This window comes from Littorina saxatilis, linkage group LG15 (assembly GCF_037325665.1).
Source record: "Littorina saxatilis isolate snail1 linkage group LG15, US_GU_Lsax_2.0, whole genome shotgun sequence".
NCBI lineage: Eukaryota > Metazoa > Mollusca > Gastropoda > Littorinimorpha > Littorinidae > Littorina > Littorina saxatilis.
The window spans coordinates 17,434,638-17,454,938 of record NC_090259.1 but is presented as its reverse complement, the minus strand read 5'-3'; the positions used below and the strand labels follow the sequence as shown (position 1 = coordinate 17,454,938).

The window sequence follows — 20,301 nt, the reverse complement described above, 5'->3', positions numbered from 1 at the left end:
TTGCGTGACCCTGCTTCCGGGCTTTTCTTTTTTTCAAACTTTCAAAACTTCGAATTGTACTGATCTTGTCTTGATGAAAAAAGAATTCTTTTGTGATTTAAGAATGTTTGTGTAACAAGCTGTCAATTTATTATTTAGATTTTAAAAGTTAGGTCTAGCGCCAAAACGCACCACGGTCCGATTGTCTCTGAGACAATCCGCAAAATTAATTCTTTAAAAATTGCTCGCTCTTTACGTAGGGCACCCAGGATGTTCCCGTTTGGTGAGCGTTCAAATGGAAGGGTGTTTGTACTGTGTGTAAAAGCCTGACAGTATCTGTGATGGTTTACGGGAGGCTTACTGTGCCTTTAAATATGTCAATCATCAACTGCACAAATTATCATTCCATTCACACTCACAACAAAAGTACTATCGTAACACAGTTCAATACTGCTCCTGTTGTATAATGTTTAACATGCAAAATGCCAATAAAATCGTTCTAATAACGATTAAACTTGGTGTCACTATTACTCTCAAGAGACTTCAAAAGTCAGGCATGGGAATTCCAAAATAGAAAAAACTCTGAAAATAGGCCAAGGTCCAGGGGCCGCCTGGGCCCCGGCGGTGTACAGGGGCAGAGCCCCGGAAGAAAAACGAATTTTAGCATTTTAGACCAATATTGTAATAGTTCTTGTGTAAGCAAATAATGGATTGCCGCGGACAATTTTTTATTTTCGCTGAAACGTAATTTCCTTTTCGCGGAATCCGCGATTTCGCGGACAATTCCCATGCCTGAAAGTACAATCACAAAATAGTCAAGTTATACACCAGGAAGACAACAAACCATAAAGTCAAGAGTGACAGGAAGAATGATCAGCGTTAAAAGGCTTCAAAAGCAAAACCACCACAAATATAAAGAAGACAGACAAACAAACATGAAGTCAAGTGTTCCAAGAAGTCGGGAATAAAAGAAAAGAGGCTGCAAGTCATACAAAGTTAGCAGGAAGAATGATCAGCATTTTAGGATTTCAAGGGCAAAACAAAACAAATAGTCAAGATCTATACAGACAGACAAAACATTAAAGCCAAGTGTTTTAAGGAAACATGCAACAAGACAAGAAGTTTTAGAGAAGAAAAGATAACAAGAAAATTGCTTGGCAGAATCAAAGTTTGATGGCAACCATAAAGATAAGTACACATGGCAAGCATATCTGACAAGTTGATAGAATAAATAAATCAGAAAAAAAATGAAAAGTCAGGAAAAAATAAATCCAAACAGAAACGATGACAGATACTGACAAGAAACAGGTAGGAATTAAATGAAGTAGCAATGTTAATAGTATCAAAACTATTACAGTGACAATCAGAACCGTCTGAAAGTAAAGTCTAGCTAAGGGAATCATGGGCAACGAAATAAATATGTTATTTTATACATGAGATGTGCCAGCACACACACACACACGCACACATGCATGCACGCACGCACGCACACACACACACACTTACCAATTCATGGGGTAGAGCAGGGCTTCAGCTGCATGTATACAGGCTGTGACTCGACTTAGTTTCTTGGAGGTGATCATTATACGCCGCTCATGAAGCATGCTGCAAAACACAACAACATTTACATTTCTTAAAATTCTGGTTAGCAGAAACACTATTTTTAAACACAGTAATAGATGGGCGCTGTGGCGGGGTGGTAAGACGTCGGCCTCTTAATCGGAAGGTCGAGGGTTCGAATCCCGGCTGCGGCCACCTGGTGGGTTAAGTGTGGAGATTTTTCCGATCTCCCAGGTCAACTTATGTGCAGACCTGCTAGTGGCTTATCCCCCTTCGTGTGTACACGCAAGCACAAGACCAAGTGCGCACGGAAAAGATCCTGTAATCCATGTCAGAGTTCGGTGGGTTATAGAAACACGAAAATACCCAGCACACTTCCTCCTAAAGCGGCGTAGGGCTGCCTAAATGGCGGGGTAAAAACGGTCATACACGTAAAATTCCACTCGTGCAAAAACACGAGTGTACGTGGGAGTTTCAGCCCACGAACGCAGAAGAAGAAGAAGAAGAAGAAGAAACACAGTAATATGCAATCTGTCCTGAAAAATGAACACTTCCCCAGCACATAAAGCAAATATGTGACCCTCCACCACGAAATGAGTCGCTTGTCACCTCGCGCGGTTCTGCGTAAGGCTTAATGTAAGTCCGGGGAGTGTCTGGTAACAGTGTGAGGGTCACTTTAGTCACAGGCTTATAACTCAAACAGTTTTTGCTCTTTTCCAAAACGGGTTTCACCACAGGATAGAGCATACAAAACTCTTTAGGAAAATGTAAAAATATGAAAATCATGCAAAGGTGACATGTGACTCATTCCGTGGTGGAGGGTCACATATTGAACAACCACAGCAACCCCATGTAATCTCTGCTCTCCCTCATCCTGACCCTTTAACCCCTTCACTGCCACAGTATAACAGCATTTTGGTATTGCTGTGCGCCAGGGCAAATGTTGCTTTCTTCGTTAGGTTCACTAATCTGTTCACTGCTCAATCATTTATTGAGATATCTCTTAGATCTTTGGCATGTGGTTTGCTTACACCCTTGGCTATTATGTGATAACATGATCATTGGACTTTGTTTGTGATTGTTATAGTAAAATTCGATATAATGACCATTTTTGTCCAAAATTACAGTTTTCAAACTTTCACACACACACACACTGCAGCACGTAAAACCGCAGAAAACACAGCTAAAACTGGTGTCAAACATCAGGTACTCACATTACAGCCCATAACAGTATTCTTCTGTGTGGTAATCCATAAATCACTTCTTGTAGAGTTTCCAGAACACTGTATCATTTGAAAACAGGTCTACGAGTTGAGGTCCGACTTTCGGCCGCCATTTTGAATCTTATAGATCGGAATAAACTTCTAAAAATGTTTTTACCACGTGGTACTAACTTATCTGAACGGTCAATGGGAAAGAACTGTGTTTAAACCCCTACAAGAAGTTGGACAGTGGTTACCTCCCATTTAGTTTTCACAAATGTCCTGAAAAGTGCTGATGTAAATGCCACGTACCTAGTACGTGTATGGGCGTATGACAAACCAAACATGACCACGTACCTAGTACGTGCGGGGCAGTGAAGGGGCAAATTTCACATCCCTCACCTCTCAAAAAAAAAAATTTAAATTAAAAAAAATACAATCAAAAGTTAAACTCAAAGCCTCTGAACAGAGAAAGCAAAGGAGAGTTTCCAGAACCTTGCTTCAACTGATTGTAAATCTGAGCAAACCCTGCTCAACTTTCACTTTTAGACAATTAGAAATGAATATTTACCTACAGAGGCGATAGGAAATCAAATACAATCACTTACGTCCATGTCCAGCACACAGATATCTCTTAATTACAAACAAAAATGAAGAACTCTGTGTCCAGTATTACAAAGATGTGAATGAACTAGCTCACCTGGCAAAAATACGCATCATGTTGTTCGTATCCACAGCATTGTAGTATTCTGTCAGGTTTCTCTGTGAAACACAAACAATACTCACTTTTATCACTCCGACTCAACAACAACAACAAAATAAAACCGGATGACAGCGCAGATATTGACACTCTCCTGATTTAGCCATGTGTGAGGTTTGTCAACGCACTGATTAAATCTCAAGAGGTTTGTCCGAAAAACGTCTACTGTAAAATAAAATAAAAGTTATAGACAGTTCTAACTTCAAATAACTAATTAAACCAAAGAGACTCAATCCTTGACTTACACTGGCAGGAATGCTGGGTAGAGATGTTGGATCAGGTGCCGTAAAGTTGAACATCTGCGCAACGAGAAAAAAATCAGTTTCAATTGTCTTCTTTGCAACTTGCAAATATTATCAACATAACATTGCTTCAGGGAATACCAAACTAGGATTGACCACTCGAAATTCAAATGATACAGTTCAGGGTGATTTAGTAAGTTTAACGCAGTAACAACTAAAAATAATCTGTTACGCATTGATTCCGTAGCTAACAAAAAACAAAAACAAAAAACACATACACACAAAAACAATTATGTCATAATTAACGGTAACCCGCTTTCCTTTGTATCATATTGGAACAACAGACATACGGTCATAGGCTGTCATTCTTCTCTTTCTTCCAAGCTAGTTTTCATTGGAATCTCCCTTTTGTTATGTTATATGAAGTCTTATATCGCGCCCGTATCTCCAGACTCGGACTCAAGGCGCAGGGATCTATTTATGCCGTGTGAGATGGAATTTTTGACACAATACATCACGCATTCACATCGACCAGCAGATCGCAGCCATTTTGGCGCATATCCTACTTTTCACGGCCTATTATTCCAAGTCACACTGGTATTTTGGTGGACATTTTTTATCTATGCCTATACAATTTTGCCAGGAAAGACCCTTTTGTCAATCATGGGATCTTTAACGTGCACACCCCAAATGTAGTGTACACGAAGGGACCTCGGTTTTTCGTCTCATCCGAAAGTCACCATACCGTGAATAATGGCGTCACATACACATTCTATCACTTGTTCTGCCTGTCTGGCAAGGAAAGGACACAAACAAATTTCCAAAACAAAGTTTGTCTCGGTGACTTAGTTCAACAAATCAGCAGAAGAAAATTAGTCGTAATGTTACTGCCAGGCTGTGAATTATTATCGATGTCATATAGATGTCGTCCTGGAAATTTGGCGCAACTCATGTTAGACAGCTTTTCAGCAGATGGCCAAAACTGTTTCATGATGAAATAGTGTTTATATTTGTACCTGGTGTGGATAGAAAGATAAAAGAATGTCAAATCATGTATTGTACACAGTATTTTTAGAGAATATTTCTCATTGAAAAACATCAAAATCGCCCCAAATCGAGTTACGCCAAAATTACTGGACGATGACGATATATCATTTTTTTTTATTTAAAAGAAGGGGGGGGGGGGGGGGGGGGGGGGGGGTTCTGCTGTACTGTTTACAACTCACATCCTGGCCAGCGACAATGGTGACGGGTTCATCAGGCATGGGGATGGTCTGCTCGTAGGCTGCCTTGAGGAAGGGCGCCACATCGTTCTTCTCGGTGCGGTTGATGATCTCCGCAAGGAAGTTGAGCATCTTGTAGAACACCTCAAACCACGGCAGGTGACTGCAGGTGCAAATATTTGAACGAGGAATAATTAACAAGTTTCTTTTTCTAGATTAACATATATCTTTAACAATACCAGTTCAAGAGTTACGAGAAAAAGTTGTACATTCTCAGCAGCGTAAAAACATTCTTTTCACTTTGTTCATTTGTTTAATGCTCAAGGTCAGTGGTTACATCAGATGAGAAGGTCTACTCTTTGATAATTCAACTTCACAACAACAAAAACATATTTCATAAAGACAATGCTTTGTTAGTAACAACTCAATCAGCAAATGTGCAGTGTGCACTTGATTTATAATAGAGATACTTACTTCAAGCAACAATTACACTTAACACCCACCTGATAATACAGAGACAGGTCTGAGCTCCGGTGCCATGACGACAGTAACCATAGCGATACATACTGTCCATATCCGTCAAGACAAACGCAAACTGGTCCACCTGAGAACTGAAAAACAAGAAGGAAAAATCACAGTCAGAGTAATCTTTAGACACAGAATTCAGATCTCCATTGTTACATAATTAAATAACTAATAGCGAGCAAAGGTGTAAATCTAATTCTTAGTGCTAATTCCGTCTGACAAAAGCCTTGTTAGTTACCAACAAATCTCTTGTCTGAATCTTGGATTAAAATTTGAAAATTAAATCAGTCCAACACACACACACACACACACACACACACAGTCACACTCAGTCACACACACACACACACATTCTCTCTCTCTCTTGGCATCAAAAGTAGAAGTCACACTCACACAAGGAATTACCAAAAATAGAAATTATAAACCTGTAGTGTAAATATCAAACTTTAACTACTGTACAAAAAATATGAATTGCTTTATAAATCCTAAGACCCTGCACACCAGCAGTGCACACATATATACATCATCCAACACTGTGAAGAAAAACAAATAGCAACTTCAAGGAAGTTCCTTCAAACTTGGGTACAAGGGCAAACAACCGCATCAAACGCACGAGGAAAAGCAGGGGAGTTTTCTTTCATTTGTCCTTTCATCAGAATCACTGAGGTCTGAAGGTGCACCTTTAAACTAATATTTAAAAGTACAGTCGACTCCGGTTAATCGGCCACTTTTGGGACTGACTGAACTATGGCCGATTATCCGAAGTGGCCGATTAACCGAACATTTTAACACATAACTAAAAAAAAAAACTAAAAAAAAAAAACAACACATAACTACGTATGAAGAAAAGATTCGGTCCCAGGGAAAATTGGCCGATTATCCGGAATTGGCCGATTATCCGGATGGCCGATTAACCGGAGTCGACTGTAAACCACAATGGCTGAATCCAAATCAAACTCACGTGTTATTTTTGCAAGGGAATGCAAACTTGGGAATGCTGTTCAACACACCCTGAAACAGAGAATGAGTCAATATTGAACAGGTGTTGAACCAACATAATCTAGTATCGCTATTTCATATGTTACGTGTATTTCCATTGGTCAATTGGGCAAAACTGAGCTCAGTGCAAAAGTGATATCGACAACATTTCCGTCGATATCAGTTTTGATATCGACGACCTCTTTATTGCTTCCCCACTTCAAAAACAAAAACATCTAAATTCAAAAACAAACAAATATATGAAAATGTAATTATCCCAGAATTTAGTTGAGCAAGAGACTAAAGACTTTTTGATAGGAAAGACATTTTAAAATACTGAAAAGTACAAGAAAAGAGTGAACAAAAAGAAAAGAGGAAGGGATATATGGAACAGACAAAACTGAGACAAATACTTTTGTAATTTCTTTACAGTAAATACGAAATGTCTAGAGAATTAGCAATATATCTAACATTGACTGACTGTGTGATGATATCTTCTGCTATTGGTCTGTTTCGACAGTGATATCAAAATCTCAACCTCCGGTCTCGATTTTGATATAACTGTCTCAACAGACCATAGCAGAAGATGTCATCACAGTCCGTCAATATTGGGTACTCTTAGCTAAAGGCATGCGCAGAGCTGCTGGGGTTACATTATGTCAAACCTGAAACTCAACATTCAAGGAGCCCTTAAAACCTGTGTATTCATTGCTGAAAGTTTAGAGCAAAGAGCAATGCTTTTAAAGGCATACTAACGCACTCCCGTGTTTACAAAGTGTAGTTTGCCCACAATCGATGTCAAACGCACCATAAGACCATATAATGACGATATGTCACCATGCGCGGACCATAATACATGCATTACAGCTTGTTCTAGCCTCTGAAAAAGTGAGGATGTCAACAAAGCCGCGGTGTTAGCTCCCTTGCATCAACGTTACATGTGTTGCCAAATCTATAAATAGGACCATCTAGATCAAAATAAAAATTCAAATATCTCAACATTTAAGGGCTCCTAGACCACAATATTTTGCAGGGAACTTAATTTAGTCTGTCTCCAGCTCTGGGTAAAGCAATTAGTGTGTATATTCATCAGCTTTCTATGCTTTTAACTTGTGCCCAGTCCACAAATCAGGAATAAAGTGGAAAATAAGCACCTCTCTTTAAGAATATTTATTAAGATATAGTCAAATTGTATTCCTCTGATTTTTGGGATGTGTTCTGAAAATGTAAGAAGTAACTGAATAGCACATGTGCGTTCAGCTCTGTCATTGCTGTGACTTATCAGTGACAATGCTTTTGAATGTGTCATTATAAATCTGTGCTTGCCTGAATAAAAAAAAATTGTTGAAGAAAAAGATACTGGCATGAGTTAATTCTCATGATATTGAAGCCCTAAAAAAAAATGACCCTATTTTGACATACCCACTGCATAGTACATGTCATCTAACCTCAGGTCAAAATGAGTTCGGCTCATTCTATCCCTGACAGGATGCCTTGGTTTTCCTTGTCTGGCGAGGAAATCGATTTTTTACATATCTAGATCTTTTCGTAATGTGTTATGGATATAAGCAGATTCGCGATCGTCGATAATGATTTTTCATGGTGTTGTGTAATTTTTAATTACAAAGGAATTGATATGTAAGACAGTTTCAAGCGAGCTATTTTTCGAGGCTGTATTTACTGTGCAAACAACTCTAAATAGGGCAAAAGTGTCACGTGATAATCAACCGTTTGGTTTCGGCGCTCGCTGGAGCAGACGATTTTTTCTGACAGTGATGCAACCATATATTACGGTCTCCTTCCGGCAGCAGTCCCAAAATTTTAACTTGTTTTGACCTTAGAACGATGTCTTTATCATAACTGTGAAGAACAGAACGGAGATCACTGTCGAAGTCGGCCAATCTGTAATCCTTTTCGTCTCGCGAACACTGCCCGCGAACAACATATGGGAGATAACTCTGTATTCTTGTTTTGATAGATTCGCGTAGGACTTTAGCGTCCGGTCAGAGAGATAACTGGCGATAGCCGTGGAGCGATGATGATCAGAATGAGTACATGAATGTAATAAACCGATTTGCTTAAAATCCCCATTCCTCTTGCACACATGGAAATGCTTGCCAACCAAATATTTCCAAAACCAGAGTCTCCCATGAAAAGGACAGAACCAAAGTGGTTGTCGTACACAGGTACGTGGTCGCTGTGGAAAGGTGAATTATATATATAGAAGAAAAACTGGTATGAGTTCCTTCGGATTGGTTGTTCAGGGGTGGGACTCTCTTGTGATTAAAAAAGAGGAAATCCTTATTTTTCTAGGGGGGTTCGGGGGCATGCTCCCCCGAATTTTGTTTAAATGGTACATTAAAATCTGTGCAATCTGGTGCATTCTGAGACTAAAATTCAACTCGTTTGGATCAGGTAAAAAAGACATTCTTCTCCTCACTCCCACCCCCCCTCCCCCCCCCCCCCAAACAAAAAACAAAAACAAACAACCAACACACGTTCACACAACAATGGTAACATTGTAATGGTGCATACTTACGTAATGAACCATGTATCCATAATCCAATACTGGCAATAGTAAGATTCAATGCATTGAAGCTCAAAATGACTATTACTGTATTAGTTATCAGGAGTTTTCAGTCAGCACAATTTAACTCTCAAGCCTCCAGTGTTCTGTTCCATCTTCACTTCTCTCCATATCATTCAGTCAACAAGTTATACTTATAGATGATGTTGTGACAAAAGGTCGTGCTCCAGACCCCATGTGTGTTTGTAAGCAATTAAACAACATTATCAAAAACATGTATGTGTCTGTGTTTGTTTGTTGGATTGAAAATAGGATGAAGAGATACCTACGATAAAATTGTGTGTTTTAACAACAGCTTTGTGAATTAAATCTACGATGAAAGTGAAAAACTGTGCAAAAATTTCCCGCCGAAACCAATAAGCAAGAACTCATACTTTTGTTATCAACCCAGAACACTCTTTTTAATGCACAAAACCAAACTGCATTGTAAATCTGGAAATAAGAATAATAAATCAATATGTGTGTAAACAAACCTGCTTCTATATAAAAATATTTAATTAGAAACGGAGAAATTAACTTCAGGTTGTTGGTTGTGACGATATTTGTCCGAAGTGACAACGATGTTTTGACATCGTGTGTATGTATCATCTATGCTCCAGTCCGAACTTTTGCAGTTTCCAGAACACAAAAAGAATTAATGTATTAGTTGAGATCGCTGGGCATTTGAAATTTACAAACATGACAGAGATATGCCGAATAATTTGCTAAGCATCGAATCATTTGTCCGGACGTCACAACCAAACAATCACGAATTTTTCAACAACTGACACTCTCCGTTGACTTCCGATCGTACGTTTTAATAGCATCGCTCCCAACTGATTTCAAACCGAGGCTTGTTTTTCTTGGAAATGGCGCGTCGAAGAAGGGAAAGTAAGAGAGCTTCGTTTGTCCGTATTTTCTGAATTACAAGTTGACGTCACAACTGACATCTACATCACAACCGACAAACAATCTGTTAGAAATAATTTTTCATTGAACTCATTTCGAATTTGCATGTTATTCAAACGAAACAGAGCGCATCAAAATACGACACACTGCTCTCTGTTTGTTGTTCGCGCTCATCGAATGAGTGGGATAGGTAAAAAGCTGAGAGAGGACAAATTATTTTGTATGTCCAAAGTCACAACCGAACATGACCGACATACGAAATGTAATTCACGGCTGTTTCGAGAAAGCAAACAATTTGAAAATGTTCGTTCGATGTTTTGTACAGCAGCTAATTATTGACGACAAGCAACGGAATGAATTTCTTCATGAATATTTCCAATCCACACATAGTTTACTGTCGGTTGTGATGACTTCTCCAGAAGACAAACTCTTTGCTATGTTGGTTGTGATGATTTTTCCAGGAGACAAACTTGCTATGTTCACTGTCATAACCAACTGACCTTACATTTCTTTGGTATATTTTTTTGAATTTTTGTTGTTGTAAGCTGTTTTCCCTTCTTTTAAAGTAGTAGTAAAGAAGTAGGTCAGTTGTCAATTGATTATCAGACGACACTAGTTGTAGTAGGCCTACCAGTAGGTCATGGCCTAAAAACTCAGTTTAACTTTTAAGTAAAAAAAAAAATGTTGGGTGTCACTGTCAGTGCAGGCTCTGTGTGTGTGTGTGTGTGTGTGTGTGTGTGTGTGTGTGTGTGTATGTGTGTGTGTGTGCTTGCTTACAGAGTTACATAAGCTATAGTTATGGGCTTATAACTTATATTGAATTAACGTAGCCTAAACAATTTATGTTGTAGTCCAGATTACTGCAGAGTCCTGATCATCGCTGATGAAGGTGCATTTAAGATGCTTTCCCACTCTACATCATTTTCCCATTTTCCCATTATTTAACTTAAGCTACAAATTAATTATGACTTTTTCCAGGCCTGTCGTGAGTTGCACAGAGGAAAGAGCTTGCGAACGTTCGCTACAATAACATGCTAAGCCATAAACCAAAGGCTCTTCCAGTCCTCTTTATGGGTTTTGTTTTGCATATTATTAGTATTATATATGGAGAGAGAGAGAGAATGCAAAATAAGACAGAAAAAGAGTTGTCTGTCTTTTAGTTTTAACTTTAAGTGTTATGTTTAATTTTGTTTGTCCATCGCTATGTCATCACAACCGACCATAAGATTAAGCACAGTCATCGTAACAAAGGCTCTTCCAGTCCCCTTTATGTTTTTTTGCAAATACTACATCTGTAGTAGTTAAGGTAATAGCCCCCCAAAATTGTTTTTTGTATTCTCTTTTGTTGAAAATGAAATGACAAGCATCAAGTTTGTCCATCGCCTAATCATCACAACCGACTCAAAAAGTGCCATGATCATGGTAATTTGAAGTTTGTGAGCTCTTTTGTGTGTGTTTTTATGTAAAAGGAATTACATATCCTTGATTTTAACTGACAGAAGTGTTCTTTTGTCATTTATTTTGTAAACACATCAAACGGAAACGTGATGTTTATGTCGGTCGTGATGTTGGACATAACATCATGTATAAAAAATAAATAATGTAAGTTGGTTTTGGAATTGTTTGCGTGTAATTCACTGGTGTTGTACTTTCTTTTGATTTATAAAAGGTATTTGGATTGCAGAAGTTTCATTTATGGAGGTAAATCAATCAAATGGTATGTCCAGCATCACGACCAACATCTGTCAGATTGTTAACAAAATATGCTTATTCCACAGAACCCGCTGACCAAACTATCTTTTCCTATTTTATTTTATGTAATGAAAATATGAAACATTCAGCATAAAAATGCACTTGTGTCAAAAAATATTTTTAGATTTTTGATTTTTCTACTCTTTTTGCCACGACCTTTTGTCACAACATCAGATACATACTGTGATGAAATGGGACGCGGAAAAATATATTACTCCAGCGGAATTCGTAAGTTGTGTCCGCGGAAATCCCACCCCTGGTTGCTATGGAGAGGTGGTCACTCCAAGAGGTAGTCAAAAAAGGTACGTTCGACTTTATTTACATCCGGGGTTGGTCAGAGATTCAATTTCTATCAAAAATCTGCTCGTAACTTTACATCTGTAATTTGCGACTTACCTGTTCATCATAGTCTGGTGGATACTTTTGTAAAATGAATGGATCTGAAAAAAGAAAACAATGGTTGTAACTTATAGTTAAAGGAAAACAAGGAAAAGAAACGACGATTCAAATACTTCATAAAGCTGGCAGCTGAAAGCTGGAAACACAATGTCTGCATATAATATTTAGGGGAGATCCAAGAAGCAAATCGCATATATATTTAAATAATCAAAACTTCATTGTACATGTCATCTTCTTTCATTCGATTTTGAAGTTTAAACAACAGACACAACAAACGATAACAAAACAAGAACAAATACATGAACAATAAACCATCACCCTCTCCGTCTTGCTGTGGCCTGGCTACCTCTGCAAACACCTCAAACAGCTTGTCTGGGTTGACCCTGAAACAGACGTACCAATATCAATAGAGTGGAACCCCCTTTTTCAGACTCCCTCCCTTTTAAGACCTTGCTTTTTCTTTCTTTCTTTCTTTATTTGGTGTTTAACGTCGTTTTCAACCACGAAGGCTATATCGCGACGGGGAAAAGGGGGGAGATGGGATAGAGCCACTTGTCAATTGTTTTTTGTTCACAAAAGCACTAATCAAATATTTGCTCCAGGGGCTTGCGACGTAGTACAATGTATGACCTTACTGGGAGAATGCAAGTTTCCAGTACAAAGGACTTAAAATTTTTTACATACTGCTTGACTAAAATCTTTACAAAAATTGACTATATTCTATACAAGAAACACTTAACAAGGGTAAAAGGAGAAACAGAATCCGTTAGTCGCCTCTTATGACATGCTGGGGAGCATCGGGTAAATTCTTCCCCCTAACCCGCGGGGGGTACCTTGCTTTTTTTAGATTTTCTGTTCATAACCTCTGCAAATGTACCCCCGTTTTAAGACTCCCTCCTTTTTAAGACCTGATTTTCTCAGATTTTTAGGTCTTAAAAGGAGGGTTCCACTGTACATGTGAAATCATTCTGTGAATAATGAGCTGGAATCTGCATGTTTTCACAACAAAAAGGCATCTTGAGGGGAATCTGCATGAGAGAGAGTGAGAAAGAGAGAGAATCATTCACACACAAACATGTTCATGCACGCACACACAGAGTCTTTCTCTTCCTCTTAAGCTTAAGTCACACACGCGATTCAATCGTTGCGATTCAATCTTGAGCCGATCGCACATCACATCGTAGGCCATTGACCCGTCACACGATGAACGATAGACGAACGATAACTCAACACGAGCGGGGCGGAAGTGACGTGTCACAGTGAACACGGCAAACACGCTTTGCGAGAGCAGACGCTAATGTTCGAACATCGCTCTACCTTTCTGAAAAATAGCTTTCAGCATTACGCCTTTGCGAGAAATAAAGTTCCCGGACAGTTGCAATTAATGTTTCCCGACCGCTGTACACGCCTAAAACGTCTCCTTTATATCTGAGTAAGAAACTGTTCTTCCAAAAAGTTTTGAATCGACAAAGAGACGCAGTCCATCACTGTCCGCCATTATTTTACGTCACGGCGTGAAGGCCGCAACAACGCGTTCTGATTGGCTCAGCCCCTGCGATTGACTGACGACTGGGTCGCAGGAATAGAACAAGTTCTAAAGCTCAAAGCTACGAGGGAATCGCATGAGATTGAGTCGCAGACTTGTAGCTATTTTTCACGACTCAGCCGCCCGTGTGACAGGGTAAATCTCACGATTGAATCGCCGGTGTGACTGCCCTCTTAGGTGTATGCTACTACATGTACTTTTTTTGTTGTTTTGCTACCATCCTTGGGTAAGTTTTTTAAGTTATTTTTCTCTCTCTCTCTGTGCCCCTTAACTTCTAAATAATTCCAAAAATGCACAGCTCAAAATACTTCAGGTTAATCACTCAAACTTAAAAGCCAAAAGGACCCGATGTAAAAACAAGACATTAGCAGCTACACCCTTTAACACCATCTCATACTTTCACTTACAGCCACTCTGTCTCTGACTCTGAGTCTGATCTGTGATCACACACAATCCATCAAAAATACAGGTGTGCATCAAGCCACTACATCATGACAAGCATCAAAGCATAACTCTGCTGTTGTACTTGTAAACAAACTGCAGCAGATGTAGAGCAGTTATGAAGACTGCAGCTGTTACTGGGTTTGTAACTGCATGCTGCACTGTATAGTGTACATCATTAACGCTTCTTTGCTGAGCTGTGCATTCTGTTACACTGGGTATTTACACAGTATGTATGCCACAAGAATCATATTATTCTGGTCAATGAACCTAATGTTATGACTGCAAGTTTTTGTTCTCAAAATACTGATCCCATTCTTGTGTGTCTAACAGTAACACTAAGGCCAAAAAAAAAAGGTCTGTTTACGGTAACATAGGGTAAAAAAATAGGGACAGTAGGTCAGCTTTTTTTTTTTTTTAATTTTTTTAATTCTTTAAAAAAAAAATTCCTTTTTTTTCCGTAGAAGCTTTGGCGTGAGCCGCATAATGTTTCGGTTCAAAGTCCGCATGAATTTCATGAAAAACGTTTAATGATACTAAAACTTGCTGGATAGGTACTGATAATTTTCACCCCATCCTTTTCATGACAACATTTATCAAGCTTTACAGCTAGCGGGTGGCGAACACCACTGCGTGCATCCATTTTGAAAGGAAGTAACACGAGTGACGACCCTTTACTCCTAACAGTACTTTGAGCTTACCTCCCTTCTGTCGTCTGCTGTTTGAGCGCAAACAGCTCTATTTTGGATGCATTTTTTTTTCCCAGACAATCCAAAAAAAAGATTAGGGTCGGGCCTAAAAACTAGGGTCGGTCGGGTTACCGTAAACAGACATTTTTTTTTTTTGGCCTAACACTCACAGATGACTCAAAATTAATGCTGCATGATGACCTATGAGACTGAGAGGACTCAAACTGATGCCGACTGCCACTAAATTCTTACTGGTGTAAACCTACAGGTGTAAAGTTATCTTTGTCAGGATAGTGGATGTAACACTCCTTTAGCTTAAGTTAAGGTTTCAGTTAACATTCTACTCTCAAAATAGCAGGGGCTCACATCCACGTCGGACATCTGACATACACAGATATTTTTTCCAAATGTCCTAAACATTTTTCATGCAAGAGGACATATGTCCTATTGTTTTTGTCACAAAGTGGTCATTGTCCGATTATGCTTTCATTTGATCTGGACATTGTCAGTACTTTCCAATTTACAGTACTTTGATTTGCTATTTTATGGATGTTTTGCGAAGCGATGTGTCTCTCCAAGCAGACGAAACCATGCTGTTAGTGTACGTTTTGTTGCGAGAAAAAAAGGTCCTATTCATTTATTTTTGTTCGGGACAAATGTCCTATCACTTTTGCATTGTCCAGGACATTTGTCCTATGCCACCTCTCATGAATGTGAGCCCCTGAAATAGTAATACTCTAATTCACACTTGGAATCGTTGGATGCTCTTTTCAAAAAGCAGAGGAGTGAAAGAGTGAATATAATGACTTTATGAGACTGAAGTCAAGTGCATGCACCCCAGATCCAGCAAAAAACACCATTGTTTTGTACACACACGTATGTATGTGATACGTGAATTGTGCAAGCTGTATGGTATTAGTATGCAAAAGAAAAGTGCATGGACAACACGTTCTAGTTTTGGGGAGTGCAAATAATTTCATTTTCACGAAATGAAAGAGTATCCAGATCTCTAGCCATTCCCATTTTTGTGTTTTAGGTGCTATGATGCATGCAAAACTTTACTCTGTCTCTGTCTGTCTCTCTGTGAACTTGGGACAGTCCACAGTCTCTCGATCGAGTCTCGACTCAAACTTGTTAGATGTCTCGTTCGCTGTGCTATCAAAATAAACGAAATGAACGTCCGGAAAGCGAAGCTATGGTGCAGAACTTGCCATTGGAAAGGCTTTGAACTTTCACCTGTACCCACTGAATCAGCATTTACTTAAAACCACTAAAGGCAAAGTCAACAAAGGGTGACGATGACACATACAGGACGGTCAAATCCCAGCTTCACAGTCACGACTCACACTCAGTCACCACACAAGACAAACGCTACTGTTGCGAACGCGCTAACCAAAATCTAGCTCACTTACCTCAGTCTGGACCCCATGGTTTCGCTCCTCTGGTCAGTGAGCTACAACGCCAAACTGAAGGGAGAAACTTTCTGCAAAATCGACCAGTCTGTTTAGATTTTTCTCATTATTTTGGTATTAAGCGAAGAGCGGAAGTACTCCCTCGTCTGCCATTTTGATGATTTTAATCACGTGACTGACAGCCGGAAAGCTCTCGGTTTCTGAAATGTCATTGTTGCGGGCAGGTTGGTCTTCGAAAGGAGGAAGCGTTTGTGTTTTGATTGGCAAGCATTGATGGTACAAATAAGTATGGCAGCGAGGAAGGGTTCCTGTCAGCCGGTGAAAGTATGAAGGTCCACAATGCGGATGTTTACAGAACAGCCCATGCAGACGATTAAGGGGAGAGAACAACGGCTTTTCATTTATGCCCCTTGAGCGTGTCCGTGTGCAGGCCTATGCATATGCGCGCTTTTGTAAATTTGTCGAGTTTTATGCCTGATTTAACGCATCCTGAATGGATTTAACGACGGTACTCCAGTCTCAAAGAAAAGAGAAAACACGCACTTGTGTGTAAACTTGTCTAGTTACCTGTTCTATAGGTCAGTCTTATCATTACGGCGTACGTCAGTACTACTCATGTTTGTAGTAACACAGTGACTGAAGCTATGCGGCCGCGACTCTGGCAGTTATATATACTGACGCCGTGACGGACCGCAGGAACCGTGACATCGTGACCACACTGACTGTGACAAACATACGGGCACACACGCACACACACACACACACGCTATGACACAAATGACAGCCTCAGTGGTACACCGTGACACCGTGCACACACACACACACACACACACACACACACACACACCGTCACTCAGTGGCGGCACACACACACACACACACACTGACACACCGACACACCGACACACACACACACACACACACACACCGACACACACACACACACACCGACACACACACACTGACTTGACACACACGTGACAAACACACCGTCACTCACAGTTGCAGGTGACATTCAGTCTGATAATCATCGGTCCACGCTATCGTAGTGAGACCCGAAGGGAAGGAACTCATTTGACCTGAGTTCAGGATGAGTTGCAGGACTAATAATAATAATAATAAATGAGCATTTATATAGCGCAACATCATAACTTTACAATTATGCTCTTTGCGCTTGACACATTTAAACTGATTAAAACACAGTTATACTAGCATTTACATCTACATTCATGTCAGCAACGCTTAATTAAAAGCATACACCATCAAACATACATTACAAAAGATTCTTCCACTAACTAAATAATAAAAACATGAATAAAATAGGTAGTGAAAACAAGGAAATACCAGCTGAATACCCTTAATCAAACAGAACATGTTATCAACAATACTGAAAAACAGCCCTAGATGTTTATATACATTATCACATTATCACTAAAACAACAAATACACTACATGTAGCCTACTGATGGACTGAGAAAACAAAATCAGGGGTTGTATTTCTTGAAGAGGTGCGTTTTAAGTGCTCGTTTGAATGCTTGGGGTGTCTGAGAGTGGCGGATGTGAAAGGGGAGAGAATTCCATTGTGTGGGCGGTGCGCAGAAAGTAAAAGTGCGTTGTCCGTATGTTTTGGTTTTGGTGTGTGGTATGGTGAGGATGCGACAGTCAGAAGAGGCACGGAGTTGTCTTGCCGGAGAATAGACGGTGAGGAGTTCAGAGAAGTAAGCAGGAGACGAGCCAGAAAAGAAGTTAAAGCAGAGGGTGGACAGTTTGTAGTCAATGCGGGCTTGAATAGGTAACCAGTGCAGTGTGTGAAGAAGTGGTGTTGCGTGATCTCGTTTTCGTGCTTTCAGAATGAGGCGTGCTGCCGAGTTTTTGACTTTTTGTAGTTTATGCAGGAGGTACAGAGGACAGCGGCCAGAGAGAAGAGAGTTGCAGTAGTCAAGTTTAGAAAGAACAAAGGCACAGACAAGAGTGTTAGTTGTTTGAGAGGAGAGTGTGTGGCGAATGGTGCTGATCTTACGAAGCTCAAAATAAGCTGCTCTACAGACTAAAGTTATATGTTTGTTAAGGGTCATGTCAGATGAAAGGGTGAATCCAAGGTTTCTAGCTGATGGTGAGAAAAGAATGTTGGTGTTGCCTATTTGAACATTTGGGGAGAGGGCAACGTAGTGTTCTTCTTTTTGCACAGTAAGTATTCAGTCTTATCATCATTCAGCTTAAGTTTGTTATCGACCATCCAAGATTTAACATCAGTGATGCATGTCTGAATGGTCTGGATGGCGGAATGTGTCTCTGCAGGGGGACTGGGTTTATACAGCTGGGTGTCATCAGCAAAACGGACTGATTTAAAACAGAATGGTTTTGAATCAGTGTGGATAGGGGCTTAGTGTACATGATGAAAAGGATGGGACCGAGTACTGAACCTTGAGGAACACCGAAAGAAAGTGGGGCTGGAGCAGACATCTGGCCATCGACAAGCACAGCCTGAGTCCTGCCAATGAGATAGGACTCAAGCCATGCTAGCTAGCGGTGGACCGGAGATGCCGTACAGAGTCTGAAGTCTATGGAGAAGCGTGACATGGTCAATCGTGTGGAACGCTGCAGAAAGGTCAAGTAGGGTAAGCACTGACACATCACCACCATCCAGATCAGACAGAATATCACTGATTACTTTAAGTAGGGCTGTTTCAGTACAGTGAGAAATATTGCTTATACTGGATAGCCTAACTAAACTGTTTATATCACCAAGTAACACTGAGAGTGGCCCGAGAGAACTGAACTGTGACGGACTGTTGAGAAACAAAAATGCTCAAAATAATGACACCGGAACTGAGTCAGTCGAGCTTGTTGGGAAAAATTGATAAGTCCATGGCAGTACGACCCTCGCGAGTTTCCATAGCTTGTGCGGTCACCACTGTGCCAGCTCAGTTTTAACTTGTGACACAGCTGCTGGAAATGATAATTAATCATCGTTATAGAGAGGGCTTTAATATTTTGATATGCAATGAATTAGAAACTTAATCAATAAACACAACGTGTCAAGTTGGGCCTGTTGATTTATGCTGAGTTTAAAGGCTGAAGGTGACCACTCCATCACAAAACTGAAGTGTTTTTCGATTATTTAACAGCACCGTAAAAACTTTATACCCTGTTTTCTTAGAATCGTGTTTCAGCACCAGTGCAGTCACAGGAAAATACTGACTAATCTCCAGTGAAGTAACAGTCTAATCTTCTTGGCTCTGTGTGTGTGTGTGTCACAGTGTGTGCATGTGTGTGTGTGTGTGTGTGCGTGCGTGTCACGTTTGTGTGTGTGGTGTGTGTGTGCGTGCGTGCGTGTGTGTGTGTGTACGTGTGTGTGTGTGTGTACGTGTGTGTGTGTGTACGTGTGTGTGTATGGTGTGTTTTCGCCAAAAATGATGTCTCCACACAAAAACAGGTCGGGAAACTTTCTATAAATAAGAAAACAGGGGAATGACTTTAGAAAGTCTGTAAAACTTTCCCCAAAAAAACCAACATGCAATTAATCCGCTCAACTCATGTTCTCTTTTCACATTTAAAAAAAAAAATAAAAAAAAAGGGATAAATTAATCTTAACAAGGTTCCTACGTTGATCATTTGCCTGTGAGTAAGAAATCGCCGACGATTCTTTCAGACCTGCAACCTTAGTGAAACTGACAAAACAGAGTCCAGTTGTTCTAGTCTAAGAATGAGGGGTTTATCCTGTCTCCTCTCATCCTGAAAGACCGTAATTTGAAAAGGTTATCACTGAGTGACGCCGTGCGATTACAGGCAGTCGCTCTCTCAGTCTCTCTCTCGGCCTCTCTCTCTCTCGGCCTCTCTCTCGGCCTCTCTCTCTCTCTCCAGTTTTTCCCCTCTCTCTCTCTCTCAGTCTCTCTCTCGGCCTCTCTCTCTCTCTCTCCAGTTTTTCCCCTCTCTCTCTCTCTCAGTCTCTCTCTCGGCCTCTCTCTCTCTCCAGTTTTTCCCCTCTCTCTCTCTCTCAGTCTCTCTCTCGGCCTCTCTCTCTCTCTCCAGTTTTTCCCCTCTCTCTCTCTCTCAGTCTCTCTCTCGGCCTCTCTCTCTCTCTCCAGTTTTTCCCCTCTCTCTCTCTCTCAGTCTCT

The 20,301-nt window shown here is 40.2% G+C and overlaps 1 protein-coding gene across 4 annotated transcripts in view; it reads right to left on the bottom strand.

Moving 5' to 3' along the window:
- Positions 1-16,548, bottom strand: part of LOC138948700 (DENN domain-containing protein 1B-like) — a 55,653-nt gene extending 39,105 nt beyond the window's left edge. For all 4 annotated transcript variants that reach the window (XM_070320298.1, XM_070320300.1, XM_070320299.1 and 1 more), the window contains exons 1-9: positions 16,184-16,548; positions 12,414-12,478; positions 12,093-12,136; positions 6,453-6,502; positions 5,470-5,577; positions 4,970-5,129; positions 3,747-3,800; positions 3,442-3,503; positions 1,486-1,584 (exon numbers count right to left, since the gene is read on the bottom strand). In XM_070320298.1, the coding sequence (XP_070176399.1) occupies positions 1,486-1,584; positions 3,442-3,503; positions 3,747-3,800; positions 4,970-5,129; positions 5,470-5,577; positions 6,453-6,502; positions 12,093-12,136; positions 12,414-12,478; positions 16,184-16,200 (659 nt within the window). In that variant the 5' untranslated portion in view covers positions 16,201-16,548. The remainder of the gene's footprint in view (positions 1-1,485; positions 1,585-3,441; positions 3,504-3,746; positions 3,801-4,969; positions 5,130-5,469; positions 5,578-6,452; positions 6,503-12,092; positions 12,137-12,413; positions 12,479-16,183) is intronic.
- Positions 16,549-20,301: the final 3,753 nt, after the last annotated feature.